This window comes from Argopecten irradians, chromosome 6, assembly GCF_041381155.1.
Source record: "Argopecten irradians isolate NY chromosome 6, Ai_NY, whole genome shotgun sequence".
Lineage (NCBI taxonomy): Eukaryota > Metazoa > Mollusca > Bivalvia > Pectinida > Pectinidae > Argopecten > Argopecten irradians.
In genome coordinates this window covers 1,708,896-1,731,595 of record NC_091139.1, presented here as the reverse complement: position 1 = coordinate 1,731,595, position 22,700 = coordinate 1,708,896, and the positions used below count along the sequence as shown (strand labels likewise).

Genomic DNA, 22,700 nt, shown 5'->3' with positions numbered 1-22,700 from the left:
AAGGCATATAAGATCTGTGTACCTCAATCCAATTCGGTCAAATAACAAGTTTACTTAAGTAAATAATCACAATGTTACATGCAATTCTATCAGCGAGATTCGGTTTTTTTTAATTTAACCTATTTAATTCCTAAGATGTAAGGATGTTTTCGTAAACAAACTTCGTGTAACTTTTTTTAAAGGTAGAGACAAATCTCGGCTGAAATGAACAAATGTCATTCACCGGCGTTGTGTAATAGTGAATACTTTCTACTAAATCATCTTCATTGAATTAGCGTTAAGTTAGCTGCAATATTGTAGCTCAAAAGACTTTAGACAGAAAATGGTGTCGTCTTTAGAAGGTTAAGTAAGACGAGTCCGTATATTCGTTCTAGCGTAAAGTGTTTCTATCGAGAAATAGAATCTAAATCCAAAAGAGGAATTCTAAATTAAAAATACATGTGACAAGAAAGTGTGCAAAAGCATTGGTTGTGAGAAAAACCCTCCGTCACAAGATGAACTTTAGTATACACTTGAATAAAAGAATTAGTTTAGATTTACAAATAGTTTACCAAGCAAAGATCATGACAATATCTACATTTTTGGTATTTGAAGAAATTGTGCAAAAGCATTGGTTGTGAGCAAACCCTCCGTCACAAGATGAACACTGAAACTCGAGATTAGATAAACAGTTGACCTGTCCGCCTGCGTCTGCGGCTCGTTTTGGGAGATTTTATAAACTACCTCTTCTATGTTCATATAGTAGGGGTAGTCTAAAATATTTTTCCAAAACCAGAAGTAGAGGCCTGTGACCTGCCCTGGAGTGTCCAAGGGTTACCTTTATCCGAGTCTCGGGTACAAAACGGTCACAGTCTATGTACCTAAGTGAACAGCCAACCCCACACCTATTCATACAGTTACAGACATGTTTGCACCGGTTTGTTTGTAGCAGGGAAAACGATTGAACTCGACTTTATGACTAACTCTTTGAGAACAGAGCAAGGAAGATAACAGCGATGATTGTTTTGTTTACACGTTCTGACTGATGTATCTCCTGGCTTGTTTTAGTCCGCACTCCGATACATTACCAAATCTCTCAGGAGATTCTCAAACACCAAACAGAAACCAAAGTTATATTGTATTCAATACCTCGCATCCTATTTAGCCTTCATGTTAAAACTTGTTATCTACAGAGAACTTAAGATTATCATTTTCATCTTTGAAACGGAGATTCAAGAAGCTTACATCCGGGTCATCGAAAGTGATTTGTGTAAGTTATATAACTCGTTTCGCAATGGATGTACAATAAATGAAGTTGATGGAAGGATGAATTCAACCATGATTCTTGTATTTCATAATTTTTTTTCAAAGAAACTGTCAGGTGTTTCTGAAATCAAGGTACACGTGTCTGCACAAGATCAGCACTGAGCATCTGTCAACGCTTCCTAATGATCTTGGCGATTCTAGCCACATCTCAACAAATGTACTTTTATATAGATTAAATGGATGTTTTGTCATGAAGAGACTGGTTAGTTTAACAATAAAGCTAAACACTTCACGTGCTCGAAATGCAGTAATAATTACACATATTTCCTGTATCGCTTTGCCCCTAAGGTGTACCCTAAATACAAATGTACAATTTATCCGTCAAAATACACAATATATAGTATAAAATTGTCTTCGGATATCAATAATACTCAATTTTTCAAATTCAAAAGCTGTTGCTCTGAAGAAAAGGAGCATTTAGATCTGTTCTGCTGTAGTAGAAGGTTTGGTACCAAGATAGAATTTATCGGTCTAGCATGGCATTGCAAAAACGGACACCGACAACCGATGCTGTACAAACTTAACACCAGAAATGGCGGAACAAAATTCCTTACTTCATAATAATTTTAATAGTGATCTCAAATTCATGAGAGTTTCTCCATTTCAAAATCCATATTGCAAAGTACTTAAACCGGAAGTGGATATTTGTTGGATTGGCGTCCATCGATCGAGTGGAGTAGGGCAATGTGATTAGAGAAAATGGTCGGTGTAACGGGCTTCAGGTAATAATAGTTTTTGATTGGTGTATAGATGGAACATCCGTCATGAGTCGTCATGTAATTAGATTGTAATGGAGAATATATACGGCAAACCAACAGCATTTATTAGAAACCGACGTTAACTAAAAACAACAATCTATAAATATATTTATATAGTCCTTCTGGCAGGCAAGGTCGCTTACATCATATTTACCGAAATATACATCACAGGATGATGTTTCTAATTCCAGGCAAAACATATTGCGAGTGTATACATTTTGCATGCGTTTATTATAATTCCAAATCTGTCTCCATGACGACGGACGAGGAAGAAATCTGGCAAAGCCATCATACTCATGGATCCTAATTAACATCTACACCACCAGTAGAAAGTCCGCCCTTCTGTGTAATTTTGTGTTGTTGATGCTGCAATGATTGAAACAGTTCCTCTCCCCCAAACACCGGCAGCCTTAAGCTTTCAAGATAGGGTTTCTCAGAATTGAAGGTCGCGGGTTCGAATCCTGATTACCTCACCTTGTATATTTTCATCGACATATATTAGAAATATTTCCGTGCGGTAAGTTATTAGTAATCAAAGGAAATTCTTGTCAAAATTCGTTTTTATTCTACAAGATAAAATTCGGAGCGAACAGCAAAATAAAATAACAATTATTGAATGTGTGTTGAGTCAAACGAACCACAATGTTAGATGTCAAGAGCGCGATCCAAGTACTAAGTTATTGTAATTTTCATCATAGTTATTATGATGTTAAATTGGGTAACAATGACATTCACAAACCCTTTTGATGTTTTAAAAATTTGAACATACAAAAAATGTATTATATCTGTCACTCCATACCAAGTCCTCGTTGTGACCTGGATATCCTGCTATACATGTATATCTAATTAATATTCTCCTAGGCGAGTCATTAATTTACTTGTCAATTTGGGAAGAATTATTTTCCACAGTACGTACATATCCATCCCCTGACTCTTACGAATAACTGATTCAGTTTGTATGCTAAATTACACTAGGAGAATTCATTTCAGTAAACAAGAGTTTATTCGTGTATTTTGACAACATCGCACTTCTATAAAAAGAACGTACCTTAAGACTCTCGCTACTCTGATACAGCGACATATACACTCTATATCATCCAATACAACAACATTATATAGTTGAATGCATTGCATAACAAGAATAAATGAGATTTACAACAAAATCTACACCACGGGGCAGGGATGTTAAGGGGATTACGAACACTGCATATAATGGTCATGGAATGATATATTAATAAACCCAGAATACCTCACAGCTTCTTATAGCGAAGAGATTTCATTCAAAGCACTAACTTTTTAACTAACTCCCAATTTTATGAAAAAAAATATTCTAGAAAAAAAAAATCAATTAATTTGCTTGAAAAGATGGCGGTACCTTATTTTTTTAATAAAGTTATTGGTTTCAAGTTTCAACTCGATGTAGACAGATTTCGATATTTACTCCACAACGTTCTAAATGCAAACTTTTAATTTTCACACAATTTTACTAAAACGTATATGAGGAAATCTAGGTTATATCAAAGGAACCAACCAGTTTATATACAGCGTTCACCACCCTGCGATAATATGTCAAAAACTTTTTTTTTTCCAAAATTGCTCAGTAAACTTGCACATACTTCATCTTCTAGACGTCATTGGTGTAAATTTTTATATACATGTATATTGTATTGTATGACATCGTCATCGTCAAGATCATTGTAGTCATCGTCTACATTTGTCGTCAAAATCGACCTTGTTGTTTTAAGAGGGCTAATCAAAAGCATACTGTTCTAGACTTTGAAGACGACTGCTGTTTACAGTAAGAATTCAGGTCAAATCGTAGTACAAGGGACGTAACTCTTACATTCATTCTTACATTTGGAAATATGTTATAGTGTAAAATTCTTCAACATTTCTTAAGGTTTTTGTAGTGTGTCTCCTCTCAAACTAATCTACATTTGTCATACGTTTTATTTATAGTTAAGAGTGTACACCTCTGAGAAGTCAAAAGTTTCCTGTATTAACTTTTTTTTCATTCAGTTTTTGGGAAATATAGTTAAAATCATAGAGGAAAAAAGAAGAAAAAATATGTGTGTGCCGTTTTTTAATTCATGACACTCAAAGACACCTATTTGACAAAATATTGGATTTTTTGGGAAGCCTTTTTGACCATATACACAATAAAGTAAAGGCATCATTTCCGGAAGGTTGTTTCATATATATGTTCGATTGTTTGCAGAATTTATTATATAGTAGTCATCTTCAAAAAATGTGGCAGTACTATTATTTTTCTCAAAATAGCAACTTATGCTAGCCTTAAAGTTTGAGTTTATTTTAACCGTTTATAGAAAACGTTCTAGTCTTAAACTTGTGCTTACCGTGCGCTTTCCGTGCACTTAATTTTTTGTCGTTTCTAAATATTGGCTATTTTTCCATTTTAGGGTAAAAAATAAAAGTGCTCAAATTACCCTTAAATGTTAAAAAAAAAGAAAGTGACAAAAGTAAATCATTTCTCATCTTAACGCTTAATATTTCAATTAACACGAACCTAGTAAAAAATACAGCAAAATTAGATCGACACAGCTATAAGTGTTGTCGCAGTTATGGTTTAAGTAAAAACAATTGAAGTTAAAAAATGGTACAAAAATTAGCTCCATTTGAAACGAAGAAAGACGCATTTTTCAAAATAACCACCAAATGGGACATTTCGTAATATTACGGTAAAAGAATTATATAAAAAATAAAAGTATATTTTTTGACAAAATTTGCAAAGGACAACTGGCTACAGAGATTGAAACCTCAGAGGTGCGGATTCTGAAATAGCCACAATACAAATTAGACATTATATGACTTCTTATGAGAAGAAGCATTTATACTCATATTGTTGTAGGGAATATAGTGTAGTCGTGTAATTTTAGCACAAATTAGCACCTCGAAGTAAACTATCCAATTTGCTTATCTGTAGAATTTCTCCATTGGACACATGTTATGATGCTGTGAGTACAGTATCATCACTTGCCAGTAATTGTTCACTGCTTACCTCGTAAAACATCACAACAAAAGACGTTTTCTATCTCACTATATCTCACCTAAACTTGAACAGGTCAAATAAAGTCAAGCAAAAATGTACACCTATCTGGGTGGGTTTTTGTTTTTGTTGATTTTGTATGAAGGAGTTATCGTCCTTAGCCTATCCCGCGTTGACCGTTGACAGAACTATTATATTCAAACTACAATGAATATGATATTGTTTTATATATATATCTAAGATTCATTACTCACGTTAAACATTGATTTCAAAATTTGATCTTTTGGTAATTTTACACATTAATTTTGAAATAGGTGATTCAACATGAAACGAAAAATCGGAGTACATGTATAGAGAATGCACTAGTGTTGGGACATCAGTTTTGTGTAACCAATCGATGATCGATTAAAATCGATTATATTTGACCGCGTACGTTTTCCATTAGAATTGTACAAACTTTCTTCTACGGGCTCAAGTGTTGCCATGTTCCCAGGTCGCCTACGTTTTCATACTCCTTTGAACGTTTAGACACTTGGTTTATTTGAAATGATATGAGCAACAATGCACACAAACGATTGATTGCGAGAAGTTTTCTATGACATTTCTTGCATGTTTTACTGACCGGCTAATTTTACTTTCGTTTATGATGATATCTGGCAATTCCGACGACACTCGATTACAGATTTCTAAATCGATTAATTGGTCAAACACCCCAAACCAACGATGCTCGATGAACTCGGTTAATCGGAACACCACTAGAATTCACGCAACAGACTCTAGAGTATTGCATCTCTCCTTTGTAAAACTGTATCAGTGGCATCAATTGTCACTGAATTATGCCCCAAAAGTTCGAAGAAGGGCTATGGTTGTTCACTAACTCTTCATCAACCAATAAAGTATGGCTATTTATAGATATTCTCAAACCACATTGTCACGTATTAAGTTGGTATATAATAAATCAATATTGTACCTCGTTCAAACATTTGGCTCTATCTCACGTTATTCGTAGACATGTATAATTACAAGCAAGTACGGTGTATATACATTGCTAGGAAGCAAAATCACACTGAATATACAGCACCCATATATACATCTTTTCACAAGTTGCACTTCCTGTTTTATTAATTGCACTTCCGGTCCAGCACTACGATTATGATACACCATTCCCGGAGTGGAACTGATAATAGTCTAGATAAAAAAGGGGGAGGGCACAACTGAAAGTATCTCTGGCCAAATATTCACATTTCAGCATATCTGTTTAGATAACGTTTACCAAACATGTTACGGATCGAAACAAGAGAGCAGGTGCATAGCGTGGCACCGGATATTGCTACTACCTAAAAAAACATCACCTGCAACACAAATGGTAAATGTCCTAACTGGTACATTGTTTACGTTGTGTATATACTAGATTAAATTCCGGGTTGATGCAATTAAATGTACAGTATTATAAGCTTTTTCGATCAAACGGTAAATACAAAACACTGTTAATGAAGAGATTCGTGGTTTGTGTATCTGTATGATATTTTGTATAAACTGAGTTTAATAAATCGTCTTCACAACTTTTCCATACTGAGATAAATCATGGATCGGTTTAAAGCTTTAAGGCGGATCCTGTATATCTCAGATATTGTGGCAAACCCTGCTTTATACAAACGTAGCAAACCCTGTCACTTTTTTGACACTTAAAAATCTTGGACCCTGTGCTAATCCTACTGTAAATAATACATCCTGAAATCTGCTTCTAACCCAAACCCTACACATTCCAGTCCTCGTGTTTACCCAGACACTGTACATACCGGAACATTTATAAACTCTGACCCTGTACAATGGACACAGTGTTGTGCTTAACTCTGTATAATTCGGAACTGTGTTATGTCTGACCGTGTATAATTCGGACACTTTGTTATGTCTGACCTTGTATAATTAGGACACTGTGTTATGCCCTTGACCCAGTATAAATCGGACACTGTGTTATGTCTGACCCTGTATAATTCGGACACTGTGTTATGCCTAACCCTGTATAATTCGGACACTGTGTTATGTCTGACCCTGTATAATTCGGACACTGTGTTATGCCTAACCCTGTATAATTCGAACAGTGTGTTATGTCTGACCCTGTATAATTCGGACACTGTGTTATGTCTGACCCTGTATAATTCGGACACTGTATCAACCCTGACCTGGTATAATTCGGACCATGAATCAACCCCGGCTATGTATATTACGGACTCTATCAACCCTGACCCTGTATAATTCGAACACTGTACTTACAGAACTCCTGCTGTTGTTTGGTGTAGCCTTCCGTTTCCGACCCCTGTTGTTTCCCTGAGCTCTCATGATGCTTACTGTGATGTCCATGCTTCTGTCCGAATATTTTGTGGATTATCTCCGCCATAGCTTAACCACTACCATGGACGGACTTATTCTACCTGCGGAAGACAAAGAAAAAAGATTTCCCGTTAAAATGCAGTCGTTCGTGCGGTGCTATACTTATTAGTTAATTATATACACGTAGCCACTCTGTAGCTATAATACGAACAGACTCGTCCCCCAGATTAAAACTCGGCCATAAAACCATTATATTGACGGTAGAATTCCCGGCTTTTTACAACTGATGGTTACCTTTTTTTATATCTGCCCGTGTTACAGAGCTAGACAAAAATATCATTCAAACATGCGTCCAATGCACGCAACACCACTTTAGGGACAGGAAACAAGTCCGATTACCGAGTCGACAGTTATAGTAAATCATTCTAAAGACCGTGATATTTCAGAGGTTTCCATGCAAACCTGTTCACGCGCTGTTTGTCACGTGCTCAACTATTACATATAACGACACAGCTGCACGTGCTATATTGACGGTCGGTCACGAAAAAAAACACAGAACAATGGTGCCATTCTCAAAGTATTCATACGAACAACCCGACCCCACAAGGGTCCAAATTTGAAAATGACTTCTTTTTCATGAACCAACTATTTTTATGGTCGTGCATTGGATTTCCTCAAGGAAAGAGGGTGCTAGAGTGTGACACCTTGTTTGACCTCGTGGTAGTATACCGAGTGTACCATTGGCACCCGTCATATTTATGTGTGACACCTTGTTTTACCTCGTGTTAGTATACCGAGTGTACCATTGGTACCCGTCATATTTATGTGTGACACCTTGTTTGACCTCGTGGTAGTATACCGTGTGTACCATTGGTACCCGTCATATTTATGTGTGACACCTTGTTTTACCTCGTGATAGTATACCGTGTGTACCATTGGCACCCGTCATATTTATGTGTGACACCTTGTTTTACCTCGTGTTAGTATACCGAGTGTACCATTGGTACCCGTCATATTTATGTGTGACACCTTGTTTGACCTCGTGGTAGTATACCGTGTGTACCATTGGTACCCGTCATATTTATGTGTGACACCTTGTTTGACCTCGTGATAGTATACCGAGTGTACCATTGGCACCCGTCATATTTATGTGTGACACTTTGTTTTACCTCGTGTTAGTATACCGTGTGTACCATTGGTACCCGTCATATTTATGTGTGACACCTTGTTTTACCTCGTGTTAGTATACCGATACCGAGTGTACCATTGGTACCCGTCATATTTATGTGTGACACCTTGTTTTACCTCGTGGTAGTATACCGTGTGTACCATTGGCACCCGTCATATTTATGTGTGACACCTTGTTTTACCTCGTGGTAGTATACCGAGTGTACCATTGGTACCCGTCATATTTATGTGTGACACCTTGTTTTACCTCGTGTTAGTATACCGTGTGTACCATTGGTACCCGTCATATTTATGTGTGACACCTTGTTTTACCTCGTGTTAGTATACCGAGTGTACCATTGGTACCCGTCATATTTATGTGTGACACCTTGTTTTACCTCGTGGTAGTATACCGTGTGTACCATTGGTACCCGTCATATTTATGTGTGACACCTTGTTTTATCTCGTGATAGTATACCGAGTGTACCATTGGTACCCGTCATATTTATGTGTGACACTTGTTTTACCTCGTGGTAGTATACCGTGTGTACCATTGGTACCCGTCATATTTATGTGTGACACCTTGTTTGACCTCGTGGTAGTATACCGAGTGTACCATTGGCACCCGTCATATTTATGTGTGACACCTTGTTTGACCTCGTGGTAGTATACCGTGTGTACCATTGGTACCCGTCATATTTATGTGTGACACCTTGTTTTACCTCGTGTTAGTATACCGAGTGTACCATTGGCACCCGTCATATTTATGTGTGACACCTTGTTTTACCTCGTGTTAGTATACCGAGTGTACCATTGGTACCCGTCATATTTATGTGTGACACCTTGTTTTACCTCGTGGTAGTATACCGAGTGTACCATTGGCACCCGTCATATTTATGTGTGACACCTTGTTTGACCTCGTGGTAGTATACCGTGTGTACCATTGGTACCCGTCATATTTATGTGTGACACCTTGTTTTACCTCGTGATAGTATACCGAGTGTACCATTGGTGCCCGTCATATTTATGTGTGACACCTTGTTTGACCTCGTGTTAGTATACCGTGTGTACCATTGGCACCCGTCATATTTATGTGTGACACCTTGTTTTACCTCGTGTTAGTATACCGAGTGTACCATTGGTACCCGTCATATTTATGTGTGACACCTTGTTTGACCTCGTGATAGTATACCGTGTGTACCATTGGTACCCGTCATATTTATGTGTGACACTTTGTTTTACCTCGTGTTAGTATACCGTGTGTACCATTGGTACCCGTCATATTTATGTGTGACACCTTGTTTGACCTCGTGGTAGTATACCGTGTGTAGCATTGGTACCCGTCATATTTATGTGTGACACCTTGTTTTACCTCGTGGTAGTATACCGAGTGTACCATTGGCACCCGTCATATTTAGGTGTGACACCTTGTTTTACCTCGTGGTAGTATACCGTGTGTACCATTGGTACCCGTCATATTTATGTGTGACACCTTGTTTTACCTCGTGTTGGTATACCGAGTGTACCATTGGCACCCGTCATATTTATGTGTGACACCTTGTTTTACCTCGTGTTAGTATACCGAGTGTACCATTGGTACCCGTCATATTTATGTGTGACACTTTGTTTTACCTCGTGATAGTATACCGAGTGTACCATTGGTACCCGTCATATTTATGTGTGACACCTTGTTTGACCTCGTGGTAGTATACCGTGTGTACCATTGGCACACGTCATATTTATGTGTGACACCTTGTTTTACCTCGTGTTAGTATACCGAGTGTACCATTGGTACCCGTCATATTTATGTGTGACACCTTGTTTGACCTCGTGATAGTATACCGTGTGTACCATTGGTACCCGTCATATTTATGTGTGACACTTTGTTTTACCTCGTGTTAGTATACCGAGTGTACCATTGGTACCCGTCATATTTATGTGTGACACCTTGTTTTACCTCGTGTTAGTATACCAAGTGTACCATTGGTACTCGTTATATTTATGTGTGACACTTTGTTTTACCTCGTGGTAGTATACCGTGTGTACCATTGGTACCCGTCATATTTATGTGTGACACTTTGTTTTACCTCGTGGTAGTATACCGAGTGTACCATTGGCACCCGTCATATTTATGTGTGACACTTTGTTTTACCTCGTGGTAGTATACCGAGTGTACCATTGGCACCCGTCATATTTATGTGTGACACCTTGTTTGACCTCGTGTTAGTATACCGAGTGTACCATTGGTACCCGTCATATTTATGTGTGACACTTTGTTTTACCTCGTGTTAGTATACCGTGTGTACCATTGGTACCCGTCATATTTATGTGTGACACTTTGTTTTACCTCGTGTTAGTATACCGTGTGTACTATTGGTACCCGTCATATTTATGTGTGACACCTTGTTTTACCTCGTGGTAGTATACCGTGTGTACCATTGGTACCCGTCATATTTATGTGTGACACTTTGTTTTACCTCGTGTTAGTATACCGTGTGTACCATTGGTACCCGTCATATTTATGTGTGACACTTTGTTTTACCTCGTGTTAGTATACCGTGTGTACCATTGGTACCCGTCATATTTATGTGTGACACTTTGTTTTACCTCGTGTTAGTATACCGTGTGTACTATTGGTACCCGTCATATTTATGTGTGACACCTTGTTTTACCTCGTGTTAGTATACCGTGTGTACCATTGGTACCCGTCATATTTATGTGTGACACTTTGTTTTACCTCGTGTTAGTATACCGTGTGTACCATTGGTACCCGTCATATTTATGTGTGACACTTTGTTTTACCTCGTGTTAGTATACCGTGTGTACTATTGGTACCCGTCATATTTATGTGTGACACCTTGTTTTACCTCGTGTTAGTATACCGTGTGTACTATTGGTACCCGTCATATTTATGTGTGACACTTTGTTTTACCTCGTGTTAGTATACCGTGTGTACTATTGGTACCCGTCATATTTATGTGTGACACTTTGTTTTACCTCGTGTTAGTATACCGTGTGTACTATTGGTACCCGTCATATTTATGTGTGACACCTTGTTTCACCTCGTGGTAGTATACCGAGTGTACCATTGGTACCCGTCATATTTATGTGTGACACCTTGTTTGACCTCGTGTTAGTATACCGTGTGTACCATTGGCACCCGTCATATTTATGTGTGACACTTTGTTTTACCTCGTGGTAGTATACCGTGTGTACCATTGGTACCCGTCATATTTATGTGTGACACCTTGTTTTACCTCGTGGTAGTATACCGTGTGTACCATTGGTACCCGTCATATTTATGTGTGACACCTTGTTTTACCTCGTGGTAGTATACCGTGTGTACCATTGGTACCCGTCATATTTATGTGTGACACCTTGTTTTACCTCGTGGTAGTATACCGTGTGTACCATTGGTACCCGTCATATTTATGTGTGACACCTTGTTTTACCTCGTGGTAGTATACCGTGTGTACCATTGGTACCCGTCATATTTATGTGTGACACCTTGTTTTACCTCGTGGTAGTATACCGTGTGTACCATTGGTACCCGTCATATTTATGTGTGACACCTTGTTTTACCTCGTGGTAGTATACCGTGTGTACCATTGGTACCCGTCATATTTATGTGTGACACCTTGTTTTACCTCGTGGTAGTATACCGTGTGTACCATTGGTACCCGTCATATTTATGTGTGACACCTTGTTTTACCTCGTGGTAGTATACCGTGTGTACCATTGGTACCCGTCATATTTATGTGTGACACCTTGTTTTACCTCGTGGTAGTATACCGTGTGTACCATTGGTACCCGTCATATTTATGTGTGACACCTTGTTTTACCTCGTGGTAGTATACCGTGTGTACCATTGGTACCCGTCATATTTATGTGTGACACCTTGTTTTACCTCGTGGTAGTATACCGTGTGTACCATTGGTACCCGTCATATTTATGTGTGACACCTTGTTTTACCTCGTGGTAGTATACCGTGTGTACCATTGGTACCCGTCATATTTATGTGTGACACCTTGTTTTACCTCGTGGTAGTATACCGTGTGTACCATTGGTACCCGTCATATTTATGTGTGACACCTTGTTTTACCTCGTGGTAGTATACCGTGTGTACCATTGGTACCCGTCATATTTATGTGTGACACTTTGTTTTACCTCGTGGTAGTATACCGTGTGTACCATTGGTACCCGTCATATTTATGTGTGACACCTTGTTTTACCTCGTGGTAGTATACCGTGTGTACCATTGGTACCCGTCATATTTATGTGTGACACTTTGTTTTACCTCGTGGTAGTATACCGAGTGTACCATTGGTACCCGTCATATTTATGTGTGACACCTTGTTTTACCTCGTGGTAGTATACCGTGTGTACCATTGGTACCCGTCATATTTATGTGTGACACCTTGTTTTACCTCGTGGTAGTATACCGTGTGTACCATTGGTACCCGTCATATTTATGTGTGACACCTTGTTTTACCTCGTGGTAGTATACCGTGTGTACCATTGGTACCCGTCATATTTATGTGTGACACCTTGTTTGACCTCGTGGTAGTATACCGTGTGTACCATTGGTACCCGTCATATTTATGTGTGACACCTTGTTTTACCTCGTGGTAGTATATACCGTGTGTACCATTGGTACCCGTCATATTTATGTGTGACACCTTGTTTTACCTCGTGGTAGTATACCGAGTGTACTATTGGTACCCGTCATATTTATGTGTGACACCTTGTTTGACCTCGTGGTAGTATACCGAGTGTACTATTGGTACCCGTCATATTTATGTGTGACACCTTGTTTTACCTCGTGGTAGTATACCGAGTGTACTATTGGTACCCGTCATATTTATGTGTGACACCTTGTTTGACCTCGTGGTAGTATACCGTGTGTACCATTGGTACCCGTCATATTTATACTGGTCATGGAGGAACACCGGTAATGTTAACATAACAGAAGTAGTACATTTGACTATAGGGACATGAATCCAAACATTAGGGTCAAAAGTGAGGCATTTTCATGCGAAACATTAAAGCAAAACAAAGGATATTGCAGCTCAGATTGAACAAGAGAACAATAGTTGTCCGTAAAGAATCAACTAGAATATTTTTGGAGGACATATATTTCCTGGACAGAACGTTAAAAAGAATGCTTTGTTGAATTCTCTACTACTTACTAAGATTATGTTCAGTCGCGATAAAACGAAACCATCGCTACAGCTAATGATGGACATGATCATTATGATGATTTATTTTCCAAAATCTTGGAAAACAGTCATATCTGTTAAAGACAAAAAACTGAAAATCAATTTATATGGAAGATCATAGATTTTTGGTAAATATTAACCGATGAAAAATAATAAACAAACGCCAAAGAATTAATTGTTTAAAGTTGTATTTCTGGTAATTTTCATTGTAACGATACGTCGCTTTAATATTTGATATTTGAACATGGACATGTAACTTAATGATTAAGCTCCCCAAAACCATATGGCAGCCTGTAAGAGAGCCGAAATCTAGGGATCATATATTCCTGGTTTTGAATAAAACGCCTTCAATCACCGCCATGTTCAGTACCTTCGGGTTTCGTCGGAATTCCGAACCGTATCACGTGACTGACGTCCACACGTCCTGCACGTGGTGATCAAGGTGACTAGCGTAAGCGCACATGTGTTTGTTTACGTTTTCCTTCTGGCTAAAATGAGCAAAACGTGCTGGTATATGTTTGAAACATCCAATACACGCATTGACGTAATTCAATATTGTGTGTATCAAATATTGTAATGAGCGGGAATTAATTTCTTTGTAAATCCAGTTTGCTGAAGTCGACCACATATTTTGTTTATGAAAAATTGTTGACATTTTCTCTTGGTTTTACAACTCTCGTGTTACTTCGAGATTGTCGCGACGACGTTCGGAAGAGTTCGGAATGATTCGGCATCTTTCGAGCCTATTTTCCACGTGTACACGTTAATTTTTTTTTTACATTTATAATTAAAAACACTTCCAGTGCTGTAACTTTATAAAAAGTAGTAAAATTAGAAAGTTTTAAACTCAGACAGACGGCGAAAAATATGTATAACACTTAAACAGTTTTCATTACGACAAAAAGAGCGAAAGTGATAGACCATACAACTTTAAGCACGACGAAGTTGAACCATTTGCTCCCGGTCACTAATAACAAGGTTGGTGATGAACAACTTACAAGCACTAAAATGATACAGCTATTGTCAAAGTACGTGATCAAAGCTTTCATCAATCTACGGTTAAACGTCACGACTGAGCAGACCCTTGTCTGAATCGTGACTTGATAGACAGAACCGGAAGTGGGCCATAGCGACTGAAACTATGGTCAAGAGGCGAGTCAATATCGATCTAGGGCTAATGGAGCGCCTGGTGGAGATAGTGAGTACACAATATTTACAATCTTCAGGCGTAAAGCTAGTTAATTGTATCCGTGTATGCGACATTACGGAAATAATTTAAACATACGGATTACAATATGATGTTCAAATCGGCATACAAAAACAATGGTCGTTGGCTTAATTTGTTTCTTTCATGCCAATGGACTTTTCTATTAGGTATTTTACAATCTAAGCTTGTGCTGAGTCTACATATTAAGGTATAATTGCATGAAACGCAATCTCTACCATATTTGCCGTTTCTTACACACTTTTAATGAGATTTATTGGAGATTCGGATGCGACCCCGAAGTTCTATGGTTTTGGTGGAGAAAGATAAGTACCGTCGACGCGTCATTTAACCTCTGTCTTACCCTTTATGGTTTCAGATGTTAGACTAATCCGAAACATTCCCTGTCTTTCGACTGATGTTGTCGAATTTGATTCTTAGAACGCTAAATCTAGCGGAGCCCGTGGTTCTTACCGGAATATCATTTTCTAAAGAGACTCCGTCCAAATATACACCGCCTCTCTTTCAATCGATTACGATTTTAAATTACTATTTTGTTATTGAATCAGTATGCTTCTTTTAAATACAAAAATCTTCTATCAATAAATGAAGCAAATTAATTCCCCATGCGATTATTCATTCATTTACAAATTTCTTTTACAGATAAATAGTCTAAACCCGGAAAATTATCTGTCGACTGACACAAACGTTCATGCATTTCAAAACACTTTAAAACTCTTTAAATAAACAGTGTCCATATTACTACGTCATGGTGACGTCATACATATGTATCTAACCCTAGATAGAAAGAAAAATATGAGATAGGCGAGTTTAACCTACAGGTTTCCGAATGCAAGGTGCAAGTATTTTCCTATAAAATGGAGTATATATTAAAGAAAATACTACATCCTGTATCAATGATAAACCACTCCGTGAAAGAATTCCTTACACATTAGTAATACACGTTTCTGTTGTTGGTTTACCCTAAAGGGTACACAGTCTATTTAATGTCTTTGTTTTCTCCCCAAAAGCAAAAGTTTGTTTACATGTTTATTGTTCACTTCACATTTTACTGTTAATGTTTACTTTGATGAGTGTTCCAGAGATATTGGTGTAATCAGATAAAAATGTAATTACAAGTATAAATGCTCACTTTAAAATCAGGAGCGTCATGTTTCTTCAAATGTATTTAAACTTTTAAGAAAACAACATCCGTAGCTCTACCTATTAAGGAATTAAATTGAAACTTGACATATGGTTTAGTACACTACTCGCGAGCGACCCATTGCGTGCGTCGGATGACAAGATAGTTGAACTCTTTCAGCGTATGAAGCAATCCATTCCAGCCTGACGTACATGAATGGTAGATTAACGTGTACTTTAATACCACATAAATCATATCGACAATTATGATCGATATCAAATAACTCTCAAGTTATTTCTGGTTTTCTATAAAATGGAGAACATACAACCCCTGCTATTAATAATAGTAATGTCACTTGGAGAGAAAGTGCAACAGTCTGTGCCAAATTGTAATTTTCATATTTCTTTCCTTGTCCAGAAGGCTCGACAGATTTGATTGAGTTTGGCTACCCTCATTTCGAGTAAAGAATGTAAATGAAATATTAATAATGAGTCCGAAAGACGAACTGTCCAATAAATACGGACACTTGTTGACATAAACCGACTATACAGGTCGTTCAGGTGTACGACAAGGTGACACGTTTTGTCCATCTGACCATCCCGAGCGTTCAAAAGCATTTCCTGATTCCGGGTATTTACCCTGTATTTCCTATTGGATCCATCCAATTAGACAATGTTTATAGTCAGGGGGAAATTGTTTGCTGAAGGGCATGGGGGGATGGATGGGTTTGAGTGGAAAGGAGATGGAATTGAACAAGAATGATTTTGATTGATCCATTTAGTACTTTCTGAGAACAGTGGTAACAAGAAAAGCGTACAGACGGACAACCTGATTACTATAGGGCACACATGACCCACTTTTGATCTATATTGAGTTATTTTCAATGCTTCCACATGTTCACGCAAAACGCCTGTAATTAATTTGATTCTTTTCGTATGTTTTTGCTCTTTGTCAATTATAAGTTTAACTTACAGCACTGTCATGTTAATGTTCTACTGAAGAAATAAACAGATCACAACAATTATCCGAGGAGTAAAATTACTGACAAAAGTTTCAAACCTCGTTATATATCTAAAACAAGTCAATTAACATAACACTTTCAAGAGTCAATCCGTGCTGACATCTTTACACTATAGTTACTTTGGTAATATATAGCCAGCCAGACTTGTTATCGGGAATTCGGTCTGTCACATTTTGATACAACTTCAATTGTTTTGAATTTAAATTTATTTATTTAAACCTAAGTCTTTGCAGTAGTTATACAACTTATAACATCTGGAACTTGACAGAAATAGTAAATTTGTGACAACAATATGTATGACGTCAAAGGATATAAATTATCAAACGTCATGTGCTTGTATTAACTGAGATGTACTTGATATGACTAAGTAATACCTGTGTGATGAATAGTTATATCAAGGTAAACATTTTGTGACATTCGCATGCCCTACATAGTAAAATCGACATGACGACAGCACCTTACGTTGAAGAATGCCCTGTCGCCCTGTAATATGTCAGTTTCACTTACCGAAATAGATGTTGCTTTCACACAACAGCAGAGAAACAACATCAGTTGATTTACACGGGACAAACAGGTTTCACCTGTCGTTCAAGTAGAAAGTAGCTTACACGTCCAAAGAAGTAACGTAAAGGTTGAAAGTTATATCCAAGTAAGAGAGACTTGCACGTCCGAATATTTTCTTCCAACGTCGGAAGTTGCTTCCAGGTTGAAGTATACACACAAGTTTTTGTCTTGGTGTAGACGTGAATTAAACGTAGGAAGTTGTGTACAGGTACTGGTAGCTGAAATGTCCTAAGTTGTAATGTAAAACGTCCTAAGTTGTCATATAAAATGTCCTTAGTAGGTACTTCAGACGGCGGTACTTCCTTTACTCTCTCCGTTTTCAGTTAGATCTCCACTATACACACTGCTGTCACGTCCATCCAGCGAACGATATAAGATAAAAGTCCGATACACAACAGGTGAAGCAATGCCCGGTTATATAACTAAGATTGTGTGAATGACGCGGCATAGCCACTGTCCACTGTATATATCTATAGCCGGTCAAGCGGTTTAATCGGTTCAACTGTCAATAAAAGCTCTTAAATTGATATCCTTAAGTTCCAATTCTCCCGTGTAAGTGTGTATTTATTATGGATGTGGATAGCCGAGGTAAACACGACAGGTACACACAGATCAACGCTATTATGATTAGAGGTCTACATTTGTATATCATGCTGACCATCTGTGTAGACTGACCACCCCAAGTAGTGGATAGTGGTCAGACCAGCCTCAGGTGTATGGTATAGACTAAAGTTGACTTTTGACTGGAGTACCTCTAAAATCAGTTCATTAAGGTCAACAAAAGATATAAACAACAAATGACGAAATCAATAATGACGTCATATACCAATAATATTCACAACAAAACAACAACAACAGTTTACATTTACAATAGTACGAATGTCATCTCCAATATCAATTACATGTTTGATTCTAATACATTTCGTTACATGTTAGTATGGCCCAAAATCAGCAGGAACATCTACTTTGAAGACGCGTTGAATAATATAACAGTTGACCAACTTAGAATCAATTCCTTGTCCTTTTCAGTATAGTGCGATATCACTGAAGCATCTAGACACTATAACCGAACAGTACACCCATCATGTCACGGTATAGCCATTTACATTCGCCCCATTATCTTTCAATGACGATGAGAGTTATACAAGAGCAAACAAATCAAACTTACAGCAGTATCAACAACATTAGTAAGGACAGAATACTTGGTTTCAGTAACCATATAGGTTCCAGAACAAGATAGCTCTGTCTGATTACATTCAGAATGCATACGTCATGATTCCAATATGGCAGTGCTTTCTATTTCAGAATCTGGAATAGCACTAGCGTAAAGACGGGATAAAGATTGGACATACATGACAAAATAATCCATGTTAATCTTAATAAAGTGCACAAAGAGCGTAAAGACGGGATAAAGAATGGACACACATGACAAAATAATCCATGTTAATCTAAATAAAGTGCACAAAGAGCGTAAATACGGGATAAAGATTGGACACACATGACAAAATAATCCATGTTAATCTAAATAAAGTGCACAAAGAGCGTAAAGACGGGATAAAGAATGGACACACATGACAAAATAATCCATGTTAATCTAAATAAAGTGCACAAAGAGCGTAAAGACGGGATAAAGAATGGACATACATGACAAAAATAATCCATGTTAATCTAAATAAAGTGCACAAAGAGCGTAAATACGGGATAAAGATTGGACATACATGACAAAATAATCCATGTTAATCTAAATAAAGTGCACAAAGAGCGTAAAGACGGGATAAAGATTGGACATACATGACAAAATAATCCATGTTAATCTAAATAAAGTGCACAAAGAGCGTAAAGACGGGATAAAGAATGGACATACATGACAAAATAATCCATGTTAATCTAAATAAAGTGCACAAAGAGCGTAAAGACGGGATAAAGAATGGACATACATGACAAAATAATCCATGTTAATCTAAATAAAGTGCACAAAGAGCGTAAAGACGGGATAAAGAATGGACACACATGACAAAATAATCCATGTTAATCTAAATAAAGTGCACAAAGAGCGTAAAGACGGGATAAAGAATGGACACACATGACAAAATAATCCATGTTAATCTAAATAAAGTGCACAAAGAGCGTAAAGACGGGATAAAGATTGGACACACATGACAAAATAATCCATGTTAATCTAAATAAAGTGCACAAAGAGCGTAAAGACGGGATAAAGAATGGACATACATGACAAAATAATCCATGTTAATCTAAATAAAGTGCACAAAGAGCGTAAAGACGGGATAAAGAATGGACATACATGACAAAATAATCCATGTTAATCTAAATAAAGTGCACAAAGAGCGTAAAGACGGGATAAAGAATGGACACACATGACAAAATAATCCATGTTAATCTAAATAAAGTGCACAAAGAGCGTAAAGACGGGATAAAGATTGGACATACATGACAAAATAATCCATGTTAATCTAAATAAAGTGCACAAAGAGCGTAAAGACGGGATAAAGAATGGACACACATGACAAAATAATCCATGTTAATCTAAATAAAGTGCACAAAGAGCGTAAAGACGGGATAAAGATTGGACATACATGACAAAATAATCCATGTTAATCTAAATAAAGTGCACAAAGAGCGTAAAGACGGGATAAAGAATGGACACACATGACAAAATAATCCATGTTAATCTAAATAAAGTGCACAAAGAGCGTAAAGACGGGATAAAGAATGGACATACATGACAAAATAATCCATGTTAATCTAAATAAAGTGCACAAAGAGCGTAAAGACGGGATAAAGATTGGACATACATGACAAAATAATCCATGTTAATCTAAATAAAGTGCACAAAGAGCGTAAAGACGGGATAAAGAATGGACACACATGACAAAATAATCCATGTTAATCTAAATAAAGTGCACAAAGAGCGTAAAGACGGGATAAAGAATGGACATACATGACAAAATAATCCATGTTAATCTAAATAAAGTGCACATGTTCCATGCTAGTCAGCAGACTCTTTTTTGAATATCAAAATCTGTGAAAATGACAGCGTTCGAAAGACAAATACATATTGCTGTGCATGTATTTAAATACAGTTTTACACCTGGATGTAAGATGTCCTACATTAAGTTGTTAATCGAAATAAAGAAAGTTTAAACTTATAAAAATGTTGAAAACAAAGAGAAAGTTTACGTACTGGTGAATGAATATTACGTACAATGACCTTTACTTTCTATAGGACTGATTGTTTCCCATGAAATAGCAGCACAGAAGTATAAAAAAGAGACTATAACCTGACTATACTCGCATCATGGCATGTTTGTCTCTCCGTTCTAAGAGACATATACCCAAAATAATAAGACTTCATACATAGGTCTGATACTTAAGGAAAGACGTGACCCTTATTTTAGGGATAATTGAATGTAAATACGCCGGCTAGCTGTCAGATCAGTTTCTCTCGGCAAATTACCGTAACGTCTACGCAAACACACGAACATATATGCATTATACGTTCCTGTTTTACTGTGCTTACCTGTAGTGGACTTCTAACAATGCACATTAAATCTAAACACCTGTACATGTGCAGTCTTTCTGCCACGCAGAGGTTGGTGGTGATAAAAAGTTGATCCGTTTTACGGTTATTATATAGTTGAAATGCAGTGTATAGCCTATCACAAATATGTTGAAGGAATTCCAGGTACATGTGTTAGACACATTTTACGTCCAGCGTGCTGCAATGTCACTGCTGATTAAATGCTGTATTATATCCCTATTGAGCCGCTGGTCATTACTCAGGTGTTACTGGTCACGTGACCTTGGAATGGACACCAGCTACTGTGGCTGTACGTGCTATGATACAGACCAAGGTCCCTTCCTGATACTTTACGAACTATAAGTATCTATAATGACACAGATTGCCCAGTTTTATGCATTCAAAGAAACACCACTTCCGGTATTGTCGACAGAGACTGAATCATTTGTTTCTCTGAGTTACATTGATATATTTGATGAAACGACCCAAAGGGCTTGTTCGAGTTCCAAATACATTGCATTTCGTTTATCCATGAGACCTTGAGGCTTCTTGTAGTAAAAATGAAAATATAATGAAAGGCACCAACCGGTCTAACCGGAAACACACCACAACACACTAGATCTTGTTGTAGGACACTTCCGTGTAAAATGGCCGTCATTTTTCTGGTTTGATTTATGTGATGCATCTCACTAAGAAAATTCACACATACAATAGGGAACGAACGACGACTTGAAAGCGCAAACATATCTATTGCAGCTAGATCATGATTTACATAACTCTCTTCTATCTCTACACAACAACAACCAAAAATACAGGACAAAAAATGTAGTTAACAGCTCATAAAACAGAAAGCTACGACCGAAATATCCGCCATTTAATTAATAATGGAAAGCTGGCCACAATCCAGAATGAAATCTTATTTACGTACACAGTTATACCGCTGATATTTACTTTAATTTGGCGTAGTTATTGTTGAGTAATTTTTGTAACGACCAACGGTAGCCCGTCGGGCACATAAATTGATCAATTATATATGTAGTAATTCTACGTTATTATAAACCAGTACGGGAGTCGGCTGACAGTATATCGTTCTCCGGGGCGATAAATACAGTAATAGACTATCAAATCCATCCAAACGTGATAATAACTGGACTACGTCGGATTATCGACATCGCTAATCCTGCTGTTTCTGAGGTTCTATCTACAGTGTACTCGCTATACGGTCAATATTTTGTGTAATAACAAATCCGACTGCATAATTTTAGTTATTTTACTAATTGAAAACCGACGTCATCACAGCCGGAGAAAATGTGACTTCTATTTCATATATTGTATAATTCGATTTGATCACAGGGGTACGTAAATACTGTTAACCTTGTAAGTTGTATCAGCACCGTACATCATATACTATCATAAGGATATGACGTCCATACCTATTGACT

The 22,700-nt window shown here is 37.4% G+C and overlaps 1 protein-coding gene across 2 annotated transcripts in view; it reads right to left on the bottom strand.

Annotated features, from left to right (window-relative positions):
* LOC138324692 (cAMP-dependent protein kinase catalytic subunit alpha) overlaps nt 1-22,700 on the bottom strand; it is a 152,213-nt gene that overhangs the window by 74,582 nt on the left and 54,931 nt on the right. The window contains exons 1-2 of one of the 2 annotated variants that reach the window (XM_069269733.1): nt 17,664-17,903; nt 7,345-7,502 (exon numbers count right to left, since the gene is read on the bottom strand). In XM_069269733.1, the coding sequence (XP_069125834.1) occupies nt 7,345-7,468 (124 nt within the window). In that variant the 5' untranslated portion in view covers nt 7,469-7,502; nt 17,664-17,903. Of the gene's footprint in view, nt 1-7,344; nt 7,503-17,663; nt 17,904-22,700 lie in introns of those variants that run through there. The other variant, XM_069269732.1, reaches the window with a different exon arrangement.